The 12,790-nt window shown below is 40.4% G+C and overlaps 1 protein-coding gene across 1 annotated transcript in view; it reads right to left on the reverse strand.

Annotated features, from left to right (window-relative positions):
• Positions 1 to 1,008: 1,008 nt before the first annotated feature.
• CPZ (carboxypeptidase Z) overlaps positions 1,009 to 12,790 on the reverse strand; it is a gene marked incomplete at both ends in the record, with an annotated part of 36,465 nt that continues 24,683 nt past the window's right edge. The window contains 5 exons of the mRNA XM_082483134.1: positions 1,009 to 1,364; positions 3,163 to 3,262; positions 6,501 to 6,640; positions 7,717 to 7,852; positions 11,812 to 11,970. Coding sequence (XP_082339260.1) covers positions 1,009 to 1,364; positions 3,163 to 3,262; positions 6,501 to 6,640; positions 7,717 to 7,852; positions 11,812 to 11,970 — 891 coding nt within the window. The remainder of the gene's footprint in view (positions 1,365 to 3,162; positions 3,263 to 6,500; positions 6,641 to 7,716; positions 7,853 to 11,811; positions 11,971 to 12,790) is intronic.

Below are 12,790 nucleotides of genomic sequence, written 5' to 3' on the forward strand. Positions count from 1 at the left end.
AACACCTTAGTGTAATATGTCACATTTTAACCTAAATTCCTCAGGAATTATCCCATGTATTTTTCTATGTCATAGAATGTGCATGTTTCTGGCAGGGAAAGTATTTTTCGGTGTTTTTCTGAAGTAGATTAAAAATCTATTTGCTTAACAGATTAAAAACTTTCAAATTATATTAACATTTAAATATCATAAAGATTGGATACTATGACTCGTTGGAACAGAGTTTACTTTCCGAACATTTTCCTTGATTTGATGGGCCTACTCATGGTGCAAGAGATTTCAAAGGAGGGAGGCTGTAAGGATTTAACGCTTTTAATACACGTGTCTTCAAAAGGTAACTTCTGAAACTTCAGTTGGGAAAATATGATCTTATTTAATGATCCCTCGTTGGTACTGACCTGCCTATGAGCAGCGCATCCTACTGAACATGTTTCTTACTCAGATGCAGATTTATTTTCTAATTCCTAATTCCTAATGATTTTATTTTTCTGTCTGAAATCAATGCCAATATCACATAATGGATTTTAAAAAATCTTTGTGAGCTGTGTTAGAAGAGTTAATGAATTGAACTTAATACGCTAAAATAATGTAAAAAGAGGAAAGAAAAGAGTTTTCTGAATGTTTCTGAAAGTTTTTTTTTAGTATACAGTCATTAATGTGTTAAGACATGTACAAAAATGCATTAAAGGAATACTTTCCTGCAGGTACTTAGAACCTAATAAATAATGAATGTGATGATTAACTACATGGGCAGAAGTACAGAGCACTACCAAGAAAAAAACTACATAAAACCTGGCCTTTGAATGGGTGTGCACCATTGTTTTTAATATATAAAACCACTTGAACATACTCAGTTGTGTGTGAAGAGAAAACAAAAGAAGTAAGCACGCCTGAATTAACATGGTATTTTCAAAAGGAACAGATTTAAATATTGCCAAGAGCAGTGAGGGCGTCAGGAGTCGGGTGGAAGGGCAGCAGAGCCAGGTGAGCGGAGCCCCGGGACACCCTTCAGCGCTGCTTGAGCAGCCACAGAGGTTTGTGCAGGTCTAGAGAGCTGAAGTAAGACCACCACCAGGGCTTCTCCCTGCCCGGCGGTGACCCCCCTCGAGCCTCGGGCTGCCCGCGTTGGGCGTGAGGGTCAAAAAGTTCCAGCGGGTCGTTCGGGTCGTACATGTCTTCCATCGACCGGCGGAGGAGCTTGTTGGGCCAAGCCTCGACAGGGCGCAATACGAAGTCGACTCGCCCAGCCCGCTTCATCTTGGCAGGAAGGGTGACCCTCTTCATCACCCGGCTGTATCCCGCTGCTTGGGCGCTGATGATGTACGTCCCTGGAGGCAGGAGTCGCCAGTAGTCTCCATCAGCAGCTTAGGAAAGGTAAAGGCACAACAAAACTGAGCTTAGTTTATAGTCTTGCACCCTTTATGTTTAACGTACTCCTATACACACGCGTGCACAGGTAGCACAAGCGTTTAGGGGGCGGGTTTGGAGAGGACCTCAGATTTTGATTTGTATTTTGAAAGAATGTCAGATGCAAACTCTTGAATGACAAAAAGAGACTCCACCGGTGAAAATCTGGCCTTTGGGAGCTAATGGAGTAAAACTCACGCACAAAATGTCAGTAACTGCTGTGCCTGTATCGCAGGAAAGGGAAGCTTTCCTTCATGCTGCTTTCCCAGGGGTACAAGGAATAATTCCAAAGAAATCAAATGAATTTAGAACTACGTGAAACTTAAGAAAGTGAAAGCAGAATCCAGGCTACTCTATATATACACATATATACATATATTTCATGTCTAAGGAGCTTCTTAGCTTTTATTCCCTGCTTTTATTACATTACATTCGATTACTTCACAGACGTTATAGCACACAAGACTATGGAGTCGGAGCTGCAGCTGGTATAAATTGCCATTAGTGTGTAAAACGGGTGTAAATTTCCTCCAGCTGAAGGTTAGAGCCTGCAGGCAAAAGCAGGGAGTTTTAAAACAGAGTATTTATTCTTCATTTTATATTCCCTTTATTTTGAATGGTAAGTTTCTCAACTCAGTAAATATAGCGCTAATGCTATTTTCTCAGGGAATTCCTCAGTCTTTTTTAGCGCTGAAATGGAAAGACATTTTAATCGTATGACATTCTTAACCCCACCTAACTCAAGAACAAATACTCCTTTTTCCTTCAATGTAAACACATTTTTTATTTAATTCTTAATTCTTTAAAGGTCCACTGCCAATGGAAAGCCATTGTCTGGGAAGAAGTTTGAAAAAGACCCTAATTCATGCCAGAGTCTCCCACCAGCCTCAAGAATCTGCATCATCTCCACTATTGTATCCCCTCTAATGTTAGTTTTTTTTGAAAGCTGGAAAGCGTCCACTACATTATAAACCATTCTGGCTTTCTGAATTGATTCAACAACTATCATTAGAGCAAAATGTTACCATTCATGTCTTCTATTTTGCACTCCTATGGCCTACCCTGTTCTCACTGAAATCAATAATAAAATGAGAGCATTGATTTCAGGGAGAGCCTAAAAGCTCAGAACTTTATAACTGTGAAAATTAACAGTTGCATATGCCTCAATACATGTTTACCAGCTGGTGACAGGTATGAAGTGAACCTAATTCAATGTTCTGGTTTTTTGCATTTGATATAAATGCTGTCCAAAAATTGCATATATTTATGCTCTTCTAAACGAACCAAAAATATTGCCTGGCTTTCAATCACTGCAGTTATTCCAGTTGTTAAAGTCAGTGTGGATCCTACTCTAATGTCAACATCTCATGCTCACAATATTTCAACTAACTTATTCCATGAGGTCTCCACACCTCCACGTGCCGAGTTATAGCCCCTAAACGGGGCTACTGCCATATTCCCCCAAACATGGAACATAAAGGTTGATTTCTGAATCTCATTAAAGAGACATTGGGGTTGATGGATAGCAGACAGTTCCAGGCGGAATTTTTTTAACAGCAAGGACTGTGTCATCCCAGAGATATGACAGACTCAACAGACGTGTCTTCTCTCCCGTTATTCTAGAAACAAACCCACAGCGGAGCCTTCAGTTCTCCATTAAGGTGCCATTTCCTTCGAATATGACAAGACTTTTGCAGGTTAAGCTCTCAGTGCTTTCACCCTGCCCCAGGAAAGAGTTCAAACTAAAGATATTACCTGTGGTGACATCATGCTGGATGCCCCTGACTGAAATACGAGCATTTTTTATTGGGTTGCCGAACTTATCGGACACAATTCCTTTTATCCCCCGATGAACCTGGCAAAGCAAAGCAAAGTTAGATGGGAGTCATTTATTACAGTACCACCTCCTCATCTTCTACAAGGAAACCTCTGTAGAGAGAAAACAACTTTCAAGAGATTCAACCCATTATAGAGGCTTTTAGGCACTAATGCCCCTTCAAATCACATCCTCTGTTTTGGGAGCTCCAAGGGGGCTGAGGGAAAGGGATAACTGAACAGGAGCTTTTTGGGGCTACATATGTGGCTCTGCATTGAGTGTCTTTCCCTTCTCTGCACAGATCACTGGCACTTCACGATCTGACGGCAGTATTTAAAAGACTGTTACTGAGTGTCTGCCCTAGACCCGGAACCAAAAAGAAATGAAAAGTTAAGGCTTTAAAAAACAATCTGATGCTCTATACACAATGAGAAGGCATCGCTGGTGTTAAGAGTGACATTAATTTAGCATGGAGCAATGGCCCTTTAATCTATTCAAAGTGCAGCACTAAAAGATGTGTGAAATAAATCAGAATCAAGCAGAATTATTAGCTTTCAGACAGGACCACCTATCAAACAATCCACTTCCATCCTGGCAGTAGAATCAATTCATGCAGGTTACATCAATAAACCAGGTCTTTAGTATTAGTTAAAATATATAGTTTTCATTTTCTTTCACTGCATCTAAAGGGTCCCAAACTGCTCAGAGATAAAGAACAACAACTGAACAACCGTCCTGTGACAGACACACTGTTACTAATTTAAAGTAGAGCAGAAGCATAAGAATAAAATAAGATAGATACCTCTATATTAGTATTATTTAATGTACAATCTTTAACACAATATTTTTTAATAATTCTCAAATACATTGATGCACATTAATAGATATATAATATTAAATAAAAGTATTGATTTGTTAATATTCTTATTTAATACCAATGAATAGGAATAGGTGAAGGAATTCTTTAGCTACTTGGGACTCATCATCGCTCTGCTGCTTACACTTCACTGCATGTCAGAATGTCATGATAGCAGTGTGTACAATATCCCTTTTCCCTTCTCTACAAGCACAGAACCCAGCTGCTTGAGCTGATGAGAAACGTGCTCGGTGACAAACTGAAGAGCGAAGTGAATTCTGTCATACAAGGGGGTGCACAAACAGCTCACAATATTTGAAGTGCAACAAAACAAAACGGAAAAAAATCCAAGTATTTAAACATTAAACCTCTTAAGGTTCTTTTTTTGCAACATTCTGAAGTGAAAAAAAATTCTATTGGAAGTTCTATATGACCATTTTAAATGAAATGTAATGCCATTTCAATTTTCCCCCTGAACTCCTATGATCGGCTTGAACTGTTCTTTACTTCTTTTCCCCCCACCCTTCTTTCTCTTCCTCTCATTTTTCCCTCCCCACTATCCTTTGTCACAAAAAAAGAATAGAAATAAAGAACAAGGCATCAAAACAGTAGAAAAAATATATTTCCTTTTCTGTTGGAATATAGAAATGTTAAAAACAAACATTAAAATATCCAACTTTACAATAATTCTTAATAGAAAGATGGGAAAATAAAAAGTCTTCATCTAGTTCTTATTTAAGGTGAGGCTGTGTTGTCACTGCTCTTGTTAAATAGCTGTTCCGTACTGAGTGGAGCTATTCACTGGAGGGTTTAGGAATGACTCAGTATAAGGACTTGAAAACTGTTCCTTAAGAACTATTATGATGAAGCACTGCAATTTGCTTTTCAGCATGGACTTGAGGATTTATCATATGGATAGTGGGTAAATCTGGTCAGAAGAGTCATCTCAGACCCAAATTTAATTTACAGTGTAGACATACTCAAAGTAGTATGACCTCATCCAACTTCAGTAATAATTTTGCAATTACAACATGACGGGATAAAAATGTCAGAATTGAAATGTCTTTAACAATATTGATTTGTTTTGCTTTAGTAAATATACTGGTTTGGGTTTTGCCTCAAATCTGTGCCACATAAGTTCGGGAGAGGGTTTTGTTATCAATTCTGACGGGGAGAAGAGATCGGCGTTTATGAAAACGAACTCTACTTCTGCGTGTTAAGCCAAGTACATTTGTACACACACCAAACAGCCTGGTATATATCAGAATAAGAAAAGTTTGAATTGGTTATGGCAGACTTAATCCTTATCGGGAGTAATTCAGTCATCCTTATCTCCAAAGTTGTTTTGCTTACTGTCCTGCATTTACTCAAAAAGCTTTTCCAGCATAGACTTCTACAGTATCTCACACTATAAAAATCTTTACATCTTGAAGACTTCAACTGCAATATATATGGATTTAACCCAGCTCCATTTGGATTCACTAAAACTCATTTTCATCAGACAGCTGTAAAATGAAATGAGTTTGGTGGTCTGTACTGTAGACTTTATTGAATGATAATACTTACCACAAGTAGCAAGAGGTTGCTTAGAAAGGCCATAAAAACACTCCTAACAATTTTAAATTACTGCATACTCTATCAAAATAAGGCATGACAGAAAGCTAATCTACTAATGGCCGAGAGAAAGATGAGCAACTTCTGCTTCTGTGTTCACTTACTTATTGTCAGGGAGGTATTTGTTTTTGCTGAGCTTAAACTTCTTATTAAAAATGACTTTTAAATGGCATGTTTTAATGCTCACAGACATACGGTTGTTCCTTTAGAAGATCAGGCTTCAGATGTTTTTTAACTACTTTGACCAAGAAATCAAGCTGAAAAGTGTGGAAACAGCATTTCTAGCGAGACACTTAGAACCGCCTCATTTCAGCTGGATCTAAATCTCCTGCTGCTGTGCAGTAGGGTTTGGGCCACAAACATGGAATATGGAAAGGAAGAAGTTCCAAGAAGCTCTCTGGAAAGCAGATCTTGTTGGTTTATACTTCAAGAGAAAAGCTGATCTCAAAAGTCTTTTCCAACCTAAATGTTTCTACGATTCATATTTTGCCGAACATGTGGGCTTTCTCTAGCATTAAATTTTGGACAGTTGATTTGTAACGTTGCACAAAGTATTTACGGACAATTTCCTTTTGCATTATTTTCAAGGCCTTTGCAGTCCTCAATCTCCATCCTTCCTGCAATAGAGGCAAAATATTATCTGTGCGTCTGCTAGACAAACTGAGGCACCGGGGCCCCTTGTGGAGTGTGATAGTTGGTTCGGTGCCATCTGGATAACTAAATGGGGAAATAGTAAAGAAACGAATATTGACAAAGAACGAAGTAAAAAGCCTGTAAGCACAAAGGTCTGTAAAAGCAGAGCCGTACCATTTCCATGTAATTCAGAAGGGCATCTCTGTTTTCATGCCAGATTGTAAACAGTTCTTCCTCCAAAGGAAACTTTTCGCATCCTACCTCCACAGTAACTTCAAAGCAATTTGTGTGAAGGTAATTAAAATCCGCCATACCTACAGGTTTAAAAAGAAAAAGGACAGATCGTGAACAAGCCATTTAACCCTCAACTGGAGCGTTGCTGTTGCGGTCTGCTGAAGGCAGTCCCTGTGGGTGTGGATTGATATGTTGTAAAGAGTGTGCATGGCCAATATGTAAAAAGTAATCAACACATTCAAAATTCTACAACTTGTTTCAGCTACGAATTGACTAATGACAATGACACTTCTTTCAGGCGAAAAAGCATCATTTTAAATTCTTATTCACCTGACCAAGAAGTAGCGATAGAGAGATAAGGATTGGTTAATCATGGTAATTGGATAATCGGCTGTATCAGAGGTGATTGCCAAGGGTCACCAGCAAAGAGATGACCTTTTGCCATTAGTATGTTCAAAACTGTTTCTGTACAAAGGACACTGGATATAATTTTCAGAAGAATGTAGGCCAAATATATTTAACCTTAATTCTCGCTCATGCCCCAAAGCTCTCTAAATGCCTAGTTTCAACATAATTATTTGGGGATCCAGCTGAGTCCTATTTGAACACACGACTGAAGCACTGCTGAAAATTTTGTGAGCGCTGATATTTCATCCATGCCAGTATTTCAGTAATCCTGAAGAAAACTAAATACTATTGTTGGGGAAAACAAATTAGCAACCTAAGCACAAATGCATGCGATGTTTGTCTCTGCTGTAGTTTTTCCTGAAAAAGAGTTTAAATAAACTGCACTTGCATAGTCTGCAGGATGGATTCAAATTCATGCCGCCAAGGAAGGAGAGCACAGCATTAAGCATTTATTTCTATGTTTCAGATTTTAAAACTAGAATGATACTTTGTGCAATAACAAAGTTGACCCTCGTATAACTTGTTAACTTTACTCGGGTCATATCAGGGCTGAATACATCCCATGGTACCTGAATATAAATGTTACCAACATACATTTTGCTACTTATATCCAGTACAAGTTACTTTTTGCTGGAGTCTGACCTAAAGCAAACTGAAGTGAATAAAAATGTTTCTTTCAAACCCATGTGTCTCATAAAGGTCGCATAGAGGTTTTACCTCACTTGATATGATGGTAAAGTGGTTTTACCTCCAGTGAAGCTGTACCACTCAGCACCATTTATAATACCTCCGCGTTTTACAAAATTTCCACCGCAACGAAGTTCAGAGCGGTCCGAGATGACTGGATGTGCATCTGCATAGGCTTTAGCCAGCATTTTAAACATCTGTAACGAAAGGGGTTGAAATACATTTTCTTTTACAAACTGTAAACGCTGTCATTGCTGCTCATAACTGGTGCTGCTGTGAGCCCAGACAATAGCCATCTTGCATCCTCGAGGCTGATGGAGCGGGTGAACCTCCCTGCAAGGATATTCTGCCAGCAAGTTTTCACCTGTCTTCTCCAAGGTCCTCCTCTGCCATCCAATACATTTAGCCAGAGGTAACGTTAAATACCGGTGGATTTTGTGATACTTGGCTTCAACCTATCATCTGGGGCAGGCGTAGGGGGCTTGTTTGGCCGTACTTCAAGCCCCAGGTTTTAAAACTGAAATTAGCTCTCCCCATTATGTTTCAGCTCTTGCTATTTTTACCCTTTCAAAACTGCCTACACCAGCCTCAGCCCAGCCAGATCTTTGCATTGGCTGCTGCTGTTTAAAATAGACCGTGTCAATTTGCTCTGCGCTTATCACTCACACAGGACAACCTGCCAGTTTGATCTCAATGACAGTTGCTTCTTTGTGGGGCAGAAACCATTCCTAAAAAGTGAGGGATAGGATATGGTGATGGAGGATGTCACCACTGATTTCCTAAGAGTGTTGATACTGATGAAGAGCAGAGGAGTCACCACCCAGAAAGGAAAAGTGACAGGTACAAGTGATGAAGACAGAAGACACAGCAGTGATCTGCAGAAACCATTTCTTTGAATGAGGTTCCTGCCATTTTCCTCCAATGGTTATTCCAACTTTGTACAGAAATGCCCCCCTCTCCTTTTTATTTATTTGATCCTCATCTACAAAAGCTACAATTTCAGATGTCTACATTGAAAAGACAGCAATTATCAGATGCTGCTTGGTCCTACTACTCAGTATCATAAGTTTCGTTGCATATTGCTTAAGACAACATGTGCAAGAAGTTGGGTGGCTGAAATCCTGCTTTTAGAAGTGATCCTAAAACTTTATTCTTGAAGCTATCAGCAAGGATAAATATCAAAATGACCAAGCACACAACTTTGACCTAATATTTATGAATATTTCTAATATTCACAAAGCTGAGCCAATTACGGGATCAGGTAGGTGACCAATGAAAGGTGGAAAGAGAGTGGTAGGTAAATGTAAGGACAATTTACCAAAACACTTCTGGTGACCAGACACTGAAAATCCTGACTTAATATAAAATGCTTTTGCATCTCCCTCGAGTTTCTATGTGTCTAAGTATTGCTCAGTCTGGACAGTTAAGTGTCCTTCAAGGTTCTGCTGGAAAGAAATGGATGTTGATTAAATATGGTAAGAAGAACCAGGCCCAATATCTTTAATTTCTACAGGAATTTGGGTCCCAGTTCTGAACCTTCTGTGGAAGATACTTGCTGAAAGTTTTGAAGGTGCCTATGTGACTTCAGAGTATGTTCCTCACCTTGCCCAAAGTCATTTGCAGATGTTTTATTTGCAGTGACCAAATCTTTCTTCTCTTGTTTCACACCAAGAGGCAGAAGGCTTTTGCCTGGCCAGCAGTGCAAGGGAAGAAAGAGGGGTGGTAGCAAGAAGAGAAAATGAGAAATCCAAAATCGAGTGAACTTGATTTAACAAAAAGAGTTAAGATGTGCTTGGTTAGCAATACATTTATTATCACATAGCAGCTAATGTATGACTAGACACAGACCCCCCAAAACCTTAGACATTTAGGTGTAATACAGTGAAAAAGAAAGGGAAAAAACACAGAGGAATCCTTGTGACTCTGGAAGTGTCATGCTTCATTTGGTAAGATGAGGTCAGTGCTGTCGCCTTGGCCAGTGCTTTTATCCCACTGACTGCCACAGGCTGGTCTTTTTCAGGAGGAGGGAAGGGAGAGTTTCCGTTCACCCAAGGAGTGAACTTGACTTGGTGTGCACCTTGCTGCTCTGGTGAGCATCTTTCCTGCATCTGGAGGCATCAGTGGAACTTCTTGTGCAACACAAAGCAACATCCATCTCCACAAAAGCCAAAAAATGGGAAAGTTCTGGATTAGGTGGGCTGAACCAGATGCAAGAATGTGCACGTAAGGACATGGTCTCAGCAGGTACCAGCCCAGGCTGTGATGCAGGCTAAAGAGGCTTGAAATCCACTGTCTCTTGGAGCAAGTGCCAAGAGGATCCTTGTGCTACCATACACAGACCGTGAGGGTCACAGGGAGGTGGCAGCACCCAGATGCATTTTCAGACAGGGCGACCTGGTTTGAATATACTTTGCAGAATCTCACTTTTTAATTTCTGGCCATTATCAGCACCGCAGCATCTCACCCTGGGCTGCAGCCAAGGGTGCAAAATTGCCTTGCAAGGCAAATTTGACAGGTCAGAACAAGGCTTATGGCTAACGTATGGCAGCTACAACAAGCTGCTGTGTTTCAGGATGCAGGTTCCCCGGCAGCAGCAGCTGCAGGTGACATGACTTAAATGCAGGTCACTTCACAGGTACAGGTTTTGTAACTTTCTGGGAAAAATCTAAAGTGATACTGGTAGTGGTGTTAAGGTTGCTGTGCTAACTCATTTGAAAAATTGGTTTTAATTGAGGACAACCCCAACCCTCCCCTGTGTTTGAAGCTTCCAATTTTGTAGCTATCCTCCCAGGCTTTGCAGCCATTGACTATGCAGAAGCCAGTGGTGTAAGGACCTCTGTCTCACGCTGTCTCAAAGCAGGGATGCCATTAGGGCTTGCCCAGCTGTGCACTGCATTGGGATGGAGCGCTTTGTATGTGTGACTGCGTCATTTCTCTCAAAACTCATGTGCTGTCCCTGGCTGGGGATGATGGAAGGACTGCTGTCCTTCCATCCCACAGGCGAACTGCTTGATAAGGCACACATGGCCATATTCCTCCACCATTCCTCCACCATCTACGTGTAAATCAGAATAGCCCTAGCCCAGGTGATGGGATATAAGTGCAGAGGTTTACGATTTCCCCTAGTCCTCACCAAAAGCTTCTGTAGCTTTGATTACCACCCACCAGACATTTCTTACATGGGCTTTCTAGTGTGCAGTGCCTGGTCGATTTTACTGCCAAATCATCATCACACACGTGTAGCCAGTAGGTATTGTACAGCTCAGAAAAAAATGGACTGATACAGAAAATGTTTAATAGTTATAAATATTTAAATATTTAGTAGGTGCTGTTGAGAACTGTCACTCTAGAAGAGATATCTTCTCAAAGACAACGGATGCTTCAAGTCAAAGATCAACTTCTGACTATTTTCAGCTGCTGGCTGTTATATAAAGAGCCGGGTTTTTTTTTTTGTTTTGTTTTGTTTTGTTTTTAAGAGACCAGGGACATTTTTAACATACGCTGGAAGGTTGAAAAACTAGCTGTTCTCCTAGTGGGCATGTCGGCAATGAATACTAGATTGAGGAAACCAAAGGGAAATAGGAAAGATGGCAAAAAATTTCACAGAAGATTTACGGTGAGTCCCAAATGGGGAACTTTCTAGGGACAGAGAGGGAAAAACCATTCCTGTTCATCTGACCTGGAATAAATGTTACAAGGCTGCCACCATATGGCAGCCAGTCTTTTTTTTTTTTTTCCTACAGATTTCAACAGAAAATAACACAGCTGGTCAGGCTTTTCTTCTGGAAATCAGTGGTAAAAATATTATAGCCTTCATCCTTTAAATAGTGAAATCCTGGCTCTTCCTAACCTGTGCCTTGTGAAATCGCGTTTGGCCTCACAAAACATGGGTAAATCTTTACAGATCAAGCTGACAGTGTGTAAACGATCCTATATTTGAAAGCACATTAAATAAGGGTATAAATCATATTATATATATGTATATATGCATGCATTATATATATAAACATGTGATTTATTACATATTTCATACATACATGCATATACATACACATATACAAGCTAGATAATTCGAAGTTTGCTACTTTTTAAAAGTTTCCATAGTTCCACACGTGGAAACCACACTGATATGGTCTCCCCACAAAACCAATATTACCTTCTCATCAGGTGTAGGTGAGAACATTTTTTCTTCCATAGGATGCCTCGAATAGTCATAAGGATAGGTCACAACCAGCTCACCCCCATGGAGGCTGGCAGAGAGCACGAAAGGGATTGACCTCAACCACTTCATGACAGCTTTCGTCTCAGGGGCCACCTGATATATCAGAGAAAAAAAAAAAAAAGCTGTGAGTGGTCGTGCACCTCTGAAGGGATTTGATCCCAGGCAGGATGAAGCCCAGCAGAGAAGGGAGTGCATCAGAAAGCAGAATGCTGAGACTCTTTGGGTCTTCCATCCCAAAGTTTAATGGGGAGAGAGTGTCAATTTGCTCCAGTGAACAGATGAGACACACTGTTCTCTGTGGAAAAACTGGAAAAAAAAAAAAAAGAAACTTTGACAGAAAAATGACTTTATATTACAGTGACATTTTCAGCAGTTCAAAGTGATGATGGCAGGATTTTAGGCTTGAAAAACTGTGGTGTTGCACCACTACTTGCAAAACAAACTTATCTAATTGCATTTCTGAATCAGCAGGACTGACTTGGGTGAATAAATCGGAATATGGGGATCGATTTGTAACTCTCAGCACTTGTTGGAAATACGTTGTCTTATTTGTTATCCTTTGGTCCAGGTTCAGCTGCAAATAAATGAAAACTAATGTATATAAAGCACGGTAATGACTGCAGTTTACCTGCAGTGAACTGCTGCAGATAAGCCACAAAATTTGTCTTTCTCACAGTCCATGCCCAGTAAGAGCTGCCAAGGGAGTGGGCACCAGACTCCCAAAGATGCTCAGCCCCCCCTGCCCCCCCGGCATGCTAGAGGCTCCTTCATCCTCCTTTTTCCGAGGAGTAACTTCACCGACCTGCGCCTCTGGTAGTTAATTCTTAGGGGTAACAGTGTCATCTGGTGGCCGGTCTCTGCAAGCCCAGACACACGCCGGTGACCTTGGAGGAGCTGAGGTTCTTTTCCCTGC

This window comes from Vanellus vanellus (assembly GCF_965231255.1).
Source record: "Vanellus vanellus genome assembly, chromosome: 4".
NCBI classification, from domain to species: Eukaryota; Metazoa; Chordata; class Aves; order Charadriiformes; family Charadriidae; genus Vanellus; species Vanellus vanellus.